The following is a 15,564-nucleotide window of genomic DNA, read 5'->3' on the forward strand; positions in this document are numbered from 1 at the left end:
ATGGTCCCAGACTCTCATTACTCCCTCATGTTTCTTCTATCTCTAACTCTCATACTCCAATCCTCATCATCCCCGCTGACCCAAATTGCAATTGATCCAATTCACAAAGTGTGCAGCCAAACAGCCTACGATGAATTCTGCGTCGCTTGTCTCGAATCAGATCCCCGAAGCTTAACCGGAGATCTGAATGTCTTCGCCGATATCCTGATTGGCCTCACATTATCAAATGTTACAAATACATGTCCATACATATCTAAGCTCTGTAACAAAACCCCCGAGCCTATACTGAAGAATTGCCTCAATCTATGTTTGTTCATGTATGAAGAAGCTGTCTATGACCTCCAAGGTGCGCTCACCTCTCTCGTTGCAACGGACTACTTCGAGCTGCTTAGTGACATGGCCAGCACACTCACTGCTGCAGTGACATGTGATGACTGTCTCACTGCACCACCAGTCCGTAAATCGCCATTGACACAACAGACTTCGTTCTTGATACGGCTATCCAGTATCACTTTGGTGATCGGCGATATGCTCGCAAGTTCTTCATAGAATTACTAAGGCTTTGATCTCATTTCTTCTACTTTGTAATAGTGTTTTATCATCTTAGGCTGTGTTTGGAAGCATAAGTGAATAGAATTGCAATACTTAATGATGTTTACAAGTATTTATAATGAATCCAGATTGAAAGTATTCAATTATAGCTTCGCCAATTGTTGGATCGCAAGTAGGGCTGACAGTGGGGCGGGTTGGGTTGGGTTAGTGCTCCACCCTAGCCCAACCCAAGGTTCCTATACCTCAACCATAACTCAACCCAACCCAACCTCGGGTGAGGAATTTTCAATCCAAGCCTAACCCAAGCGGGCTCGGGTGAATACATGATAATATTTTCCTTATCATATTAGTCTATTATATTTTTAATATACATCTTTTTTTTTATGTATGATTTTATTAATGATATATGTAGTTATTTATTGTAAAGAATTTCATTTTTTTTCTAAACAAACAAGCTAAAATATACGATAACTACTGCTTTAAACGCCATGTTGTGCAACACGTATAGTCTATTTAGGAGAGAGAAATCTGGCATATCTTATTAGCTCGAGTCATCAGAAATGATGCGCCTTCAATAAAGACAATCCGCACCCAATTATAATTTATAAGTAACTTATATATCGATCAGGTTCGGGTTGAGTTAGGCAACCCAAGACTTCAACCTGAACCCAATCCAAGTTTTATCGGGTTGGTGTTTATATAGGCCCAAACCTGAGACCGAACCCGAAGCATCATGCCCAAGCCCAACCCAATGTTGGGTCGGTCATGGGTCTGGTCATGGGTCTGTTAGGTTGAACCTGCCCGACTTTCAGCCCTAATCACAAGGAGTTCATTGGGTGGGCCACACTGTGTATGTGTATGTTCCCCTTCACAAAATTTAGATGGATCCTTGATGATGAGAGATGGCCCACTAATGTACATTGATGGACTTTGATAATGTCCATTAAGTTTTTAATGCAGTTCGGCCCACCTGATGATTATAGTGGCCTAATTTCAGCACAGCTGGGTCACATACAGCTTGGGATCTATAAAATAAATGGCTTGGATTTCAACATGCACCCCACTGCCCAGGATAAAGATGGATATCCTTAATGAGTAGAGGTGGTACACAAATGTTTATTGATCATGGAATGTTTGATCTTCACCATCCAATTTCACTACATTTCCCGTACAGTTTGGCCAACCTGATTATTAGACGGGGATAATTTTCAGGCCAGGGTACATTCAAGCTTCAATGGATGGCTTGGATCTCTGCATGTGTGTGACTTCAAATATGTAATTTTTTCAAATGCAATGAAGGGGTAAGACTGCTATGATACCTCATCCACAATCTGGTGAGTGGTGAGCAATTTGCATTGAAAAGAACAAAGGGTATCTATCCCACATCGGAAGGGAAAGAGAGATAGGGTAGGAGGAGAAAGAGTATAAGAGAGTGGAAGAAAGAGATGAAAGGTATCTCTGCGCTTGGGGCAATGACGCAGCTAGGGAGGTTACAACCGAAGCGCGTCAATTGCTGGTTGAAAACTATTTCCAAACCCCCTCTTTGGCAAAGAGGGTCCGGCCCCGTGCCACTGATAATCTCTCAAAGGCCCCCACTAATCATGGGTAAGGCCCTACAATCCTCATATGAGATTTTCTGGAAGTGGTCGCACTAATCATTGGCAAGGTTTGCACACACGTGCCATGACCCATCATATGGACGGCCACAAACTCAACTAGCCTTGTTTTTTTAATCAAAGTACAAATGGTGAGCCCAACTTGAACCTGAGTCACCTGACCCAATTCGACAGGTCACTAAGTTCTGTGGGCATCACATGATGTCTGTTTGCTATCCACACCGTCCATCCATTTCGAGATATTATTTTAGGGCATGATACAAATAATGGGGCATATCCAAAGTTGGAGTTGGAGTGGACCCCACCACAAAAAACAATGGGGAGAGTGATGCTCACCTTTGGAACCTTCCTAAGGTCTTTATTTGAGATCAAAGGGAAAACACAAATATCAACTTGATCGGAAACTTTTGTGGCTCTTAGAAGTTTTTAATGATGACCATCGATCCACGACGAGAAAATATCATAGTTCTTTAAGCTCGAGCAGGGAAATATGACGGTCGCACAATACGAAACCCGCTTTGTCGAACTCTCTCGGTACGTGCTGACTATCGTCAGTAAAGAGAAGATTAGGCTGAGGAAATTCAGAGATGGTTTGTGGTCGGGAATAAGGTCGAAATTGTGCAACAATTTTCAAACCAGCATTGGCATGGCACGGTTCGAAGCTCAGAGCAGACAGAAGAGTTATGCAGACAATCGTAGGTAGGAGTCACTCGCCCTCACTAGTTTTCTGTGGTAGGGTTCACTAGAGCATTGGATCTGACTCATTCTATGGTTCATGTCCTAAAATGATCTCGCCAAATGGATGGACGGTATGGATACAAAACATACATCATGGTGGGCCCGCCCCACAAAACTTGGTGACGTCATTTCAATAGCCAGTCTCGCCACTCTGCTACAATGGCTTCTTTTTCTTTTTCTTGTTTTTCATTGTCTGTTTGATAAGTGTCGTGTTGGATTTGGGGTCTTTTATCCAGTGACAGAACTAATTATTTGATAAGGCCCCTCTTGCATGGGAGATATTCAAAACCGTTGATTATAGAAAGGTTATGGTAATTGTTGCAAAAGAGCCAAATTATTAAAGGTTTGATTATGCAAATGTTATGGCAGCCGTTTATGCTTGCAGCAAAAGAACCGCATTATCAGAAGTGAAATAATCTGATTGAGAGCTTTTATTTAGTCTTTTCATCATCCAATGTTATAAATAATCTAGCTCAATGGAGGATGACTCGAATTTAAAAGCTATATTTTAAGAATTATAGGCCACACATGTCATTATTCATGTAGGCAACAAATGAATGGTATAGATCACTCATATTGGCATAATGTGATACACACGTGTGATATGTACAGTTTAATGTTATGCCCCATAGTACTTGTAGATAACTCACTTTAAATAAGAATAAACTACTCTTTAAGCTTTAGCTAGACATGGATAGAAGTCTCTCGTAGATTCAAAATTCATTGAAAATCTGAAGAGGTCAAATGAGAAGGGTCCTTGATAGTTCATGGAGATAACCATATAACTTGATTGGCAAATCCAAAACACACCAAAAAACTCTCCCTATTCAAGGACCACTCTTTTTACTACCCAGTCTCTCCCAAATAGCGTAGTAATGAGGTGTGAAAGATTACATTTTCAAGTTATCAAGATCGATATTAATATAGTAGTTCTGATACATAAAGTAACACTAATGTTATAGGAGACGGACTTTGGATCAGATGATGACAGGCCAAATGATCTTCGATTAAAGTGATTTATGATTCATTGGAAAGGTGGTCAAATTATTTTCCAACAAGCTTAAGTTTGCTCTAGTCCAAATTATGATAAAGAAGATCCAACCCATTTATTAAAATTATGTGTTGCCAACTTTGTACATCGAGTGGCCAAAATTGTAACAACTTTGGGCCTACTTTGAACATGTCAAATGATATATGATTCAAGTGATTCAAGTCATGCTACAAATCTTATCAATTTATCTTTCCAATAACATTAAGATCATCGAAAACATACATATAACGAAAGAGATTTCGCATAGCAATGGGCCAAATTTGTAACAATTTTGGGCCCACTTTGGAGAGGTCAAATGATATATGATTGATGTGATTTTAATCCCGTTGGAAAGCTTATTAAATTATCTTTCCAATAAGCCTGAGATTACTAAAAATCGACAAGTAATAAGGGAGATTTCACATACTGAGTAGCCAAAACTATAACTACTTTCAGCCTACTTTTGACAGGTCAAATAGTATCTAATTGAGGTTATTAAAGTTTCATTGAAAAGCTTATCAAATTATCTTTCTAATGAACCTGATATCACTGAAAACGAAAGTGTAATGAGTAAAATATAGACATCTTTTTAAAAAGTATATGACATTGAAAATAACAAAACTCAAAAATATTTTAATATAAAAAAGGTGCTACTATGGTTGCTATTTATATTATTTTAATATATAAAAATTACCTTATATATTATCTTAATATATAAAAGTTACTTTATATATTATTTTAATATATAAAGTTACTTTATACATTATTATATACTTTAAGGGTAAATCACGTGTACGTTATTTTAATATTAAAATTGTTGCAGTCCCCAACCGTCTCAGATATATGTTATTTTAATATTAAAACTCCTGCAATCCCAGCAACAACCTCTCATATGTATTATTTTAATATTTAAAAAATTATATATAAATTAGGACAAACAAAACATTCAAGGAGGGAGAAAAAGAGATAGGAGAGATGAAAGAAAAGTGAGAGAGGGAGAGAGATAGAGAGAGTAAAGAGGAGAGGAGAGGAGGAGAGGGTGAGTGCAAAGAGAGTTTGAGAGAGTCGGAATACTACGGTCTGGCCAAAGATTCCCGTTATCCTAAATAATTTTGATATGCCAACATGCTAATCAATCTAGGAGACCAAAAAGTCCATCAAAGAAGTTACTAAAGCCAAGAGTAGAGTTAAGATCAAGGATATTCGACTATCTTTTTGTAGAAAAAGGGTGTCTGGTCTCTCATTTTTCTTCTTATATCTTAAATCAAAAATCTCATTCTACTCCACACATCCCAACTATATTTGCAGCGCTTACTTTCCTTTTACTTTGCTTTACAATATTCTCTCTAATTTATTTTTATTTTATTTTGCATGCCCGTAGTCTTAAACCCTGTGAAATAAGGTTAAGTATTGCTTATTTTCTTTTTACCTACCTGAGATTTTAAACCCTGTGAGGTAAGCTTAGTTGTTGCTTCTTCTTTTTTTTGGCCTACTTGTAGTCTTAAACCCTACAAAATATGGTTAAGTGCTGCTTATTTTCTTATTACTTGTCTAGATCAACATTGCTAAGAGTTTCTTTCTTCTTCTTTTTTTTAATTAATTTTTCTTGACCTGCTTGGGTTCTGCGAAGCTCTCAAAAATTATAAAATCCCATGAAGTGGAGACTGCATGTCATGTGGGCAAAAAGTGGTGTCCAATCCCTTCATTTAATATCATAAGTCTCTTTCCAAAATGAGCAATTGCAAAGCAATCAATGGAGTCACTCAAGTTGGAGAGTCTTTGCGATTCCCCAACCTTGAAGTGATTTTTCGATTTCTAGGAAACCATGGATTCTAAGCTTTATTCGGTTAGTGGTGATTCTAGTCGAACATATCATGCCCGAGTCAATACTACACCCCATTTACATAATGGAAAAGGAAGTGAAAGCAAACTCTCGTAGCAGGAGCATTTATAGTACCAAAGATTGCACAGCGGCTATCTCAATGAAGCATGCATAAGGTGGTACTCGAGAGGAAAGATTCAGAGCTCGAAGTCATATTTCTCATCTGATAAAACTTATAAACGACCATTAGTGGCGGACATTTCAATTATGCTTCTCACCTTAGTTCAATTTGATATATGTGTAAAATTCATTGGGTTGTTTGATTACATATGATATCACAGCAAAATTGTGCCTACATGATAGTGAATTTGGAATTTTTTTCAAATCCCATCTTTTTCTCATCTCTGTCTCAATTAGCAACAGTTGTGGAAAGGGGTGTAACTGGTAGTAGCAATGGTTAGAAGTGTGTCACTATGTTTGTAGCCCAAACTATAGTTGTGGGCACCTCCATTAGCCCTAGCATACAACAATTATTATTGCTGGTGTCATCGATATTATTTACACCTAACTGATAATGGCCAGATCAAACAATTAAGAAGGTACCATGGTAGTCATATGACATGTGGTGTAGATAGACTTCAAGACGAGTTAGCGATGTGCATATTTAGGAGTATTAAATGCTTGAGTTTTATCAAAAGTTACTCTTCATAAAAAGTCACATCAAATCAAGTCTCTTTGTACGCATTAAATACTATATTTCTATCGATTTCTATCAAAAAGAAACTTTGCGAAAGGAAAAGGCAAGTCTCTTTGTACGCATTAAATACTATATTTCTATCGATTTCTATCGAAAAGAAACTTTGCAAAAGGAAAAGGCCCAGTTAGGTAAAGACTTTAACAAAGCTTCTTATGAATATTGCTTAATCAAAATTGCTAGAGGCTTGTAGAATCTTTTCTGTACACATGGCATAATATAATTGGCTATGCTTATAAGGAGAGTCAAGGAGATTTCAATGATTGATTATCCAAATCTCTCACGATGCATAAATTTATGCACGACTGCCTCCCCCCGTCTATATCAGAAGCACCTGACAAAGAGCTTCTCGCAACTAACCGAGCTATCACATAACCACTCTCATAGCCCAACATTATCTTATCTTAGTGTTAGTTCTATATCAGAAGCACCTGACAAATAGCTTATCGCAACTAATCGAGCCATCACATAACCACTCTCATAACCCAACATCATATTATCTTATCTTAGTGTTAGTTTTAATTCCTCCACTTCTATTCAGCCCCGCTACAGAAAGTCCGAAGCTTAGCGTTTAGATCGTTGTTATCCAGTGCTATTGCCGCAGTACACTTAGGAGTAGTATAAATATCAATGACCTTCTGTCATCGGATCTCAATTAACTGATTCCATACTTGGAAGATCACACCAATCAAATTGTATTGACCATCCATCTCGATTGTTTGTCCACTTAAGCGATTAAAGGTATTTTCCTCTACTTATTTTTTACGTTTTCACTCATTATTATTATTATAAATCATTAAAATTGACAACCTTTATTTTTAATTCTTTTAATTCATTTATGCATTATCGAGAAATCCGAGGCCTGCAATCACCGTTGGAAAAGAAAAGTCTTTAGCTTGTGGTAAAAAATTACATTCAAAAGAACTGATGGTGTATAGAGTCACAAGCGTTCAATCAAACTCGAATCGAGTACAACTCTGGCACCCTCAACACTATCCTGATCAAAGCACGTTTGACCGAACACAGCCATTCACGTGGGTTAGACACGTCTGGTGTCTGATTGAACTGCAACAGATGTCGACAGCAATGGCAGTCATTACTGTTATGGTGAATAAAATGGAAAAGAATAATGGAGGGAGATGAATAGTTGTGAGTTCTCCTGATGAGGCTGCGTTTCAATCCTTAAGGCCCAGAACTCTCCGGTCCAATTGATGGGCCCATATACCAAGTTGTCAACCACAATATGATCGCATGTGGTACCCAATCGCATGGTACCTCTGGACGGGGATGATCATAGATGGCCACAAAAGTTATCTGGGTCCAAATTTTATAGCCACGCCCGTTGGTTAAAATCCATGTTGTTAATGGGGCCCACAATATGAGCAGTCTTGATTGCGGTGGACAACTTTGAAGAATAGCCAACAATTAAGATGTATATACCCATGATGTTCTTAAATATTTCATGAGGTTTGTTAACTCCAATCAACCACACGTGCCACTATTGAAAACGTGTGCAGGATCAAATCCTTCAATCAAGTAGGCTTTAATGTTTATATCTTCTGGCTTCAACTTCAAGCCATTTCACACCTCAAGTGGGCCACATCTCCCAAAAGAAATGGACAGCTTTAAAAATGATCCGTTTTAACAGTCTCATTTTCTACGTTATGGCCCACCTAAAGACTCAAACTGCCTGATTTTACCAGATGGAAAGCTCATATCTCATGCAAGTGTTTTCTATTGGACGATTGTTGCGATGGGCCCATTATAAAAGGGGGATCACAATATTTCCCAGGCCTGAAGCCAGCCTGATTGATAAACGGGCCTAATTTTAGGCCCGAACAGGCCCTTGGGCGTAATGTCCATCCCAAGCCAGTCCGGAGCGGGCCAAGGCCAAAAGACCCGCTTGCCAGCCCGCTCATTGACAGCCCCAGGAGAGATTGTCAGGTAATCAGAGCCATCCATCTTGCACGCACGGCTGTAGATGCATTAGATGTCATACAAACCCCACCATAGTGGGCCCCACACCAGTTACAGAAAATTAACTGGCCTTTTGGCTCCATTTTCACCAAGGATCTCTGGCTTCTTTAAAAGTGGAGATGAAATGGTGGGCCATCCTCATCAACATTAACCATGCATGTGCATAAATGTCCATCAATCCAGACCATCCGAATCATCCCTACTTGGCATAGGTCAAAATTACATTGATCATCAGATGATCATAGCCATCTGATCAGAAGATATCAAATCAATGGTTGAAAAGGAATTTATTATAGGATCAAAATAAAACTTGCAAATTGAGAGGTTAGGATCATTTGACTGATGATTATTGGGCCACTCCCATCAATTGTAGGACCCACAATTTGACGGACAGGATTATATTTATGTACAGGCATGCAAGTTTAACACTCGGACTACTAATCTGGCCAACATGACTTGCCCCAGGCCCATCAACGGCCTTATTTGACTACTGATGCGTTCATGCCGTAAACGTTTATCCACCTTTGTTAATTCATCCAAACCGTTGGCCTGAAGTGACCCACCAAGGATGAGAAGTCTGGATCTTTTTTCCTAACCGTTGATGTACTTTGTATCTTTCCCAACCGTCTATTCATGGATGTTGATCGAGGTTTTAGGATCTTGCAATCCTGATATCCCCGTAGCGTCCAGATCCGAACTCTGGGCCATCTGATCAGTGACATGGATTTCCAAACAATGGGATCCATTTGTATGGATAGATTAACAGGAAACTATTCACGTCCTGATCTTTCAGGACCTAAAATTCATCTATGGTAGGCCGGATCCACTACAAAGCTTTGTAGTTTAAGCTACAACGCCATGTGTGGGGCCTGCCGTGATGTGTGGATGACATCCAAACCGTCCATCATGTGAGCCCCTCCTTGGCCACCAAAAATCATGCAGACCCATAATTCAGGTGGACCACACCATGGAGAACAGTTGGGAAGGGAAACGCCCACCCTTAGAAACGAACGCGGATTGCGTCCTACCCCGCCCGTCTCCAGCTGGGAACGGGCAGGAGATTTGAGTGGCCACCGTGATGTATGGGTTTTATCCACACCGTCCATCCATTTTTCCGTGTCATTTCAGGCATATGAACAAAACTAAGGAAGATCCAAGACATAGGTGGACCACACAATTGGGATTAAACCCTTACCATTGAAAACTTCTTGGGGGCCACAGAAATCTTGGATGAAGCTAACATTTGTCTTTTCTCTTCATCCAAGTCTATGTAACTTTATGTATACTTTGGATGGAAAATAAACATCACGGTGGGCCCTAGGAAAGTTTCAACGGTGAGAATCATTATCAACGCTTCTTCCTGTGGTGTGGTCCACTTGGCATTTAGATCTACCTAAATTTTGGTCCCATTCCATATAATTCCACGAAAAAATGGATGGACGGTGTGGATAAAACTCAGACATCACTATGGCCACTCAAAGCTCCTGCCCGTTCCCAGGTGGAGACTTGGAGGTAGGACACAGTCCGGATTGTGTGGGCCCCCCGTGTTTTCCATATGCCACCCTTTCCATTCGAAAAATGCGCCCCACAAAAATGAATAGATGCCCAAAAAAAAATAAAAATCAAACCATTCCAAAAATCAGGTGGGCCACACCATGTAATTTTAGAAGTTCAAGGCATGATTTTGCATGGCATGGCCCACCTAAGATTTGGACCTGCCCAATTTGCAGTCCCGAAGTAAAACATAACCAGTCCCACATGATGGACGAATAGGATGTCATGCACAAATCATGGTGGGCCCCACATCATGTTATAGAATAAAACTTAAAACTCCATATCATATTGTTAGTCGATGGAAGTTGGCATCGTAACTTACTCCGTTAATCGTGGATGAATCTTACAATACTAACCACACAAAAGTCGTCCATGAACAGGTCCAACCCGAAGTAAATGGCCCACCGCATTCCTTGCATAACTATATTTCTCCTTCAATCCTCCCATCTCTTCAAAAGCTCAAACCAAACCCTTTTCTCATTCGGTCATTCTTCGTATCCAACATCCTTCCACAACACCACTCCACCATTTCCCTCCCAAACGTAGAATGATGTCCCACCTCAAATACATTACCCTCATCATATCCCTTCTCTCCATCCTCTCCATCCAACCACACATCACATCAGCCACCGAACCCGGCATTGAACTCATTCGCGAAGCATGTAAGGATTCATTGTACTACGACCTATGTGTTTCATCCCTCCAATCAGACCCTGAAGGCCTCAAGGCCGATATTGCCGGCCTTGCAGCAATTTCAATCAAGGTGGCTCATGACAATGCAGTCCAGACATACAAATACATCACTGAGGTTCTAAACAAGACGGCAGACGCTCTCGTTCAGCAATTCCTGAATGATTGCTCTGAGAATTACTCAGATGCCGTCGATCAGCTCGGCGACTCGATCGGACAAGTGCTGGACAAGATGTATGGCGAAGTTAATGTGAAGGTGACGGCTGCTATGAGTGATGTGGATTCATGCGAACAGTCGGCTAAGGAACAACCAGGCAAAGCCTCTCTTCTCAGCCAGCATAATTTCGAGCTGAGCAAGCTGTGCAACAATGCTCTGGTCCTCACAAAGCTTATATCTGGTTGATTTGTTTGAATTATTCTATGTTCTAATGATTTTTTTTATTTTTTTATTATTGATTTGTTATTATTGACTGCATTTTTCTCCACCAGATTGTGTATCATGATCTCAACCATTCATCTTGTGGACTCATTCATCAATTGACCATTAACTAAAATTTACTCCGTTATACCATCTCAACCATGTAATAAATGGGCCTTTTTTTCCTGCTTAATTAAGAGTACCTGTTGATTTTTGGTCGTAAATACGCCACCAAGTTCAAAGTAAAAGCATGGTAGAGTATGATGATATAAAAATTTTAAGAATGAAATTACCTTGAATGTGTAACTCTGATTGTCTTCTTCCATTCATAAACAATTTAGCTTAATACATAGTCAATCTTGCTAATCTATATGAAATCTTATTATGAATATCTCATAAATCAGGATAGAAATACATCTCATATATATATATAAGCGGACCTACCTTTTATAAATATTGGCCACATCGCATTATAGTCAATCCAAATATTTGGATATATACATAAATAATAATATTTATACACAAAAAATCATGCACCAGAAAATTTCTTTATAATATAATGAATAAATATATACATGTGTCAATGACAATTTAATAGACTGTACCATAAATGGGAGAGGCATATTTGTTGTTCTTGGGATTTGAACACAAAACCCTTCCATTATTATAACATGTCAAATTACCACTTTCTCTAAAAATTTAAACAATTAAAGGATGATGGATTAATATAAAGAAATCTTATCCTCTGCTTGCCATAAGGGTAGGAAAATAATGTTTTCTTGCATCCTGATTGGTCCACGCCATCATTGACATTGTCAACACTACTGCATTAAAAAGTGTGTGTGACGATGTGGACAACCAAATTGTATAAAACTGAAATTTCTTGTATGTTGGAAGCAGAGGATCTGGATTCAATATATATAAAGAGACTTTAACAATTTGGATCTTATCATATGCAGCGTGTACAAAAAAAAAAAAAAAACCAGAGGCAACTTGCTTTCACCATTATTTACCTTATTCTGTTGTATTTGGATTATAAGAAAATGGGATTATGAAGCGAAGGTGGGTCATTTCATTGAGTGGACGTTTATATCACTTACACATCCATCACCTTTCAACGCGTGTAGAGATATGCATGCCAAGCAACTGGATCAGTACTCCGGCATGTACCTGAGTGGCATGTGGGCAGGTGGCCCCACGGTGTTGTGCTCTTACAAAAAGATCATGCTAATTTATAGTTATCCACCTGTTATCTAATTTACTTATAGTCACTTAAGGGGTGTTTGGCTCAAGGTATTAGATGGGATTAGGTGGGATAGAATTGCTGCAAATTCCATTCAGTAGTTGAGGAGGATGAGAAAGGTTGGGATTAAGTAGGATGGAATTGCATTTGGTCCCGATGAGGATTTATGTGGATTTTGAAACCTACTACATATGAGCCCCACATTAATGCATGTGTTTATCCATGCCTTCCATCCAGATATACTGTTTACACGTGACATTTTGATTATATGCGTGTACAAGTGAACGACATCTATTGTGAATTTGGTCCATTGATTACAATTCCATGCTCCACCAGATAGGATTTCGCTTAATCCAGTGTTTCACCGTAGCAAGAATTGTATCCCAAACATGGGATTGGATAGCTAAACTAAAATGGTATTTCCTGACATGCAATCATTGTGCAATAAAGATGTTAATCTCATCTAATACAATTCAATTCTATTTTATTCCAAGGACCAAACACGCCCTAAAGTTACCATGGTTCCCTGTGTTTCGGTAGTCCTGCGTTTACGCTTAAGTGAACTGTCTTGATGACTACGGGGACTCCAAAATACTTTTCACAGCTTAGGTTTAATAAAAAGGTTATTTTGATCATTTAAATAAAGTTTATTTGTTGACCTTTGAGCAGGTAAAAATAATAATATAACATTATTATGGTATAAGTGTAATTATAGGATTAAATAGGCGGATAATTCTAATTATATCAAAATATGGGTATTTGACTGCAATCCCCCCCCCCCCCCAAAAAAAAAAAGGACCAAAAATCCACATTCACGGACAGTTATGGCCCAGGGGACATCAACGGAGGGACCTAGTTGATGGACAGCCAAGATCTCCCAAGCAAATGCCACATTGGCATGTGATCGCATGCTTGGGAGAACAGGCTTCACAAACAGCCAGGGATTTTATACACTACTGGATGAGATCACACATATCAACAAAGCACTTGTGAAAGATCCAAACCGCTCATCAGGCACGCCCCACTGTGCATACACCACTACCTAAAATACCAAGTGACCCGCTCATCTGGTTGGCTACAAATGCATGTTGAAAGTGGACCATTTGACAATTTTTCCTCGACCGAACTTTTATTTTGTACACGTGTGGCAGCTCAACAGATGAGCAAATGATCCTGACCCATCATGGATAGAGCATGACCAAAAATTATAGTGAATAGATGATCCTAGAAATCTTATCTGGGGCCATCAAATGTACGGTTGTACATAGAAGAAAATATCAACCATTCAAAATTCAACGGGCAAAATCACATCATTAAGATCTAATCGGTTCCAATTACTCCTGCCTTTGTTCATGTTGTGTGTCCACGATGAAACCCCAATTTGGAACCTCTGGGTTGGCATATACATGCATATCACAGGTGCATTCGAGTCGAGTTGCAACTCTTCTAACTCGGTGATGAATGGGAGTGACTCGGCTGAGTCAGCTGACTCATCCAGTTGACACGTGATGCCGAATCTGGTTTGACTCAGACGAGTCAGCATGGGATATATCTGAATCTTAAAACCATGGATGCATGTGTGTAATACATCAGTCATTTATAAAGGAAAATGGGCCGGACCTTACTGGGCCCACTCATTACAAACCTAGCCAATGAGCTATAGACTCCAGTCCAAGCCCAGCCCCAACCACGTTTTAAGAAATTACCATAAAAACCATAAGTAATTGCAATTTCATAAAGCCATCCTTCGGTGGTGAAATTGGCATCACTATGTGACAATCAGGTCCATTCATATACTGGGCCACAGCACGGATGGCTTATCTTTATCATCTAAGCCTCATCCCATCTATTTAGTGTGAGCTGCACGAATATTGTTACAGTGCAATCAGGATCATATCTTCAGTTTAACTATAAGTCATCAAAATTTTATATATATATATATATATATATATATATATATATATATATATATATATATATATATATATATACATATATATATATCTTGCTACAATGCCATCCTTTTGGGCTTTGCCCTTGCCCTTTTACAACCTTCGACTTGAACCCACTCAACTTTTAAGAGCCTTCACCATATGTATTAGAACCAAGAACCTCTGCTTGCCACAAGCAGGAAAATCCTGCTTTCCTCAATCGTGATTGGTCGATATGAGTAATGACATTGTCAGCATTGCTGCATTAAATGCATTGTGTGATGTAGTCAAATTACATTGCAACAAATAGAATTTTTTCTACTTGTGACACGCAGAGGATATGAATTCTATGTATTGAAAGAGAAGGTTTCAAGTCCAACAGGTTAGACTGTCATTTACAGCCCATCACACGAATACCTTCCACGCTACCATGTTCGTGTGACATCTGACCCTTCATATAAGTTGGCCCCACCATGATTATCACCTTGTGCAAACATCAGCCCTATTATCAGGTCACACAATAGAAAAACAATATTTAGCCATTAATAAATAACAAAATACAAGTGTGGTCCAATCAACGAGTGGATGTGAACTGATTCTTGCATAACGTAATGCAGTGATTGGGACAACCCGTTGGACAGGTAGGGTACTGCACACACATGAAAAATTGGAAAGTTATTTGCTGAGCGGACCGGTACTGCACACACATGAAAAATTGGAAAGTTATTTGCTGAGTGGACCATAATTATGGTCCAATCAGATGGACTTGAAACCTTCTTGTATATTTTTTTAAAAAATTTTAAAAATTACGCCTGTTTAGACATTCCTATTCACTGATCCACAGCAACTAGAACAACAGTAGAAAATGATAATGGTTACTGGTCAAAAGAGAGCTGATGGATAGGATTGTCAGGTAGGTTTGATTTTCAAACAAATAGCAATCCTCATTACCTGATGGGCAATTCAATCTGCTATATGCAGTTACGCACAAGGTGACTACCTGAAACTATTTGAATCCAAAAATTAAAAATTAAAAACGTTTGATTTTAGCAACAAGAATCCCACCAAACATGTCATAACAGCACCAGTTTTCCGATTCATTTCTGTCTCCCCCTTAGATCATGCAAATCCCACACGACTTGAACGAAGCCATCCACATGCAAACAGGTCCTCAAGAATGAATTCCCCTTTTTGAAAGCAGCAGTACAGATATGGTTAGAGCACATGGACACTGTTACA

At 39.1% G+C, this 15,564-nt stretch overlaps 2 protein-coding genes and 1 non-coding gene across 3 annotated transcripts; all 3 read left to right on the forward strand.

The window, feature by feature from the left end:
- LOC131224878 (putative invertase inhibitor) lies at positions 1–549 on the forward strand. Its single transcript, XM_058220325.1, has one exon. The coding sequence runs from the start codon at positions 1–3 to the stop codon at positions 547–549; it is 549 nt and encodes a 182-aa protein (XP_058076308.1).
- Positions 550–2,006: 1,457 nt separating this feature from the next.
- Positions 2,007–2,159, forward strand: LOC131226376 (U4 spliceosomal RNA). The gene has a single exon (XR_009161765.1). It is a non-coding gene; the product is annotated as a U4 spliceosomal RNA (small nuclear RNA).
- An 8,386-nt stretch (positions 2,160–10,545) lies between these two features.
- LOC131225632 (pectinesterase inhibitor-like) lies at positions 10,546–11,304 on the forward strand. The gene has a single exon (XM_058221200.1). The coding sequence runs from the start codon at positions 10,591–10,593 to the stop codon at positions 11,134–11,136; it is 546 nt and encodes a 181-aa protein (XP_058077183.1). The 5' UTR covers positions 10,546–10,590; the 3' UTR covers positions 11,137–11,304.
- The last annotated feature ends 4,260 nt before the right edge of the window (positions 11,305–15,564 follow it).

This window comes from Magnolia sinica, chromosome 14, assembly GCF_029962835.1.
Source record: "Magnolia sinica isolate HGM2019 chromosome 14, MsV1, whole genome shotgun sequence".
NCBI lineage: Eukaryota > Viridiplantae > Streptophyta > Magnoliopsida > Magnoliales > Magnoliaceae > Magnolia > Magnolia sinica.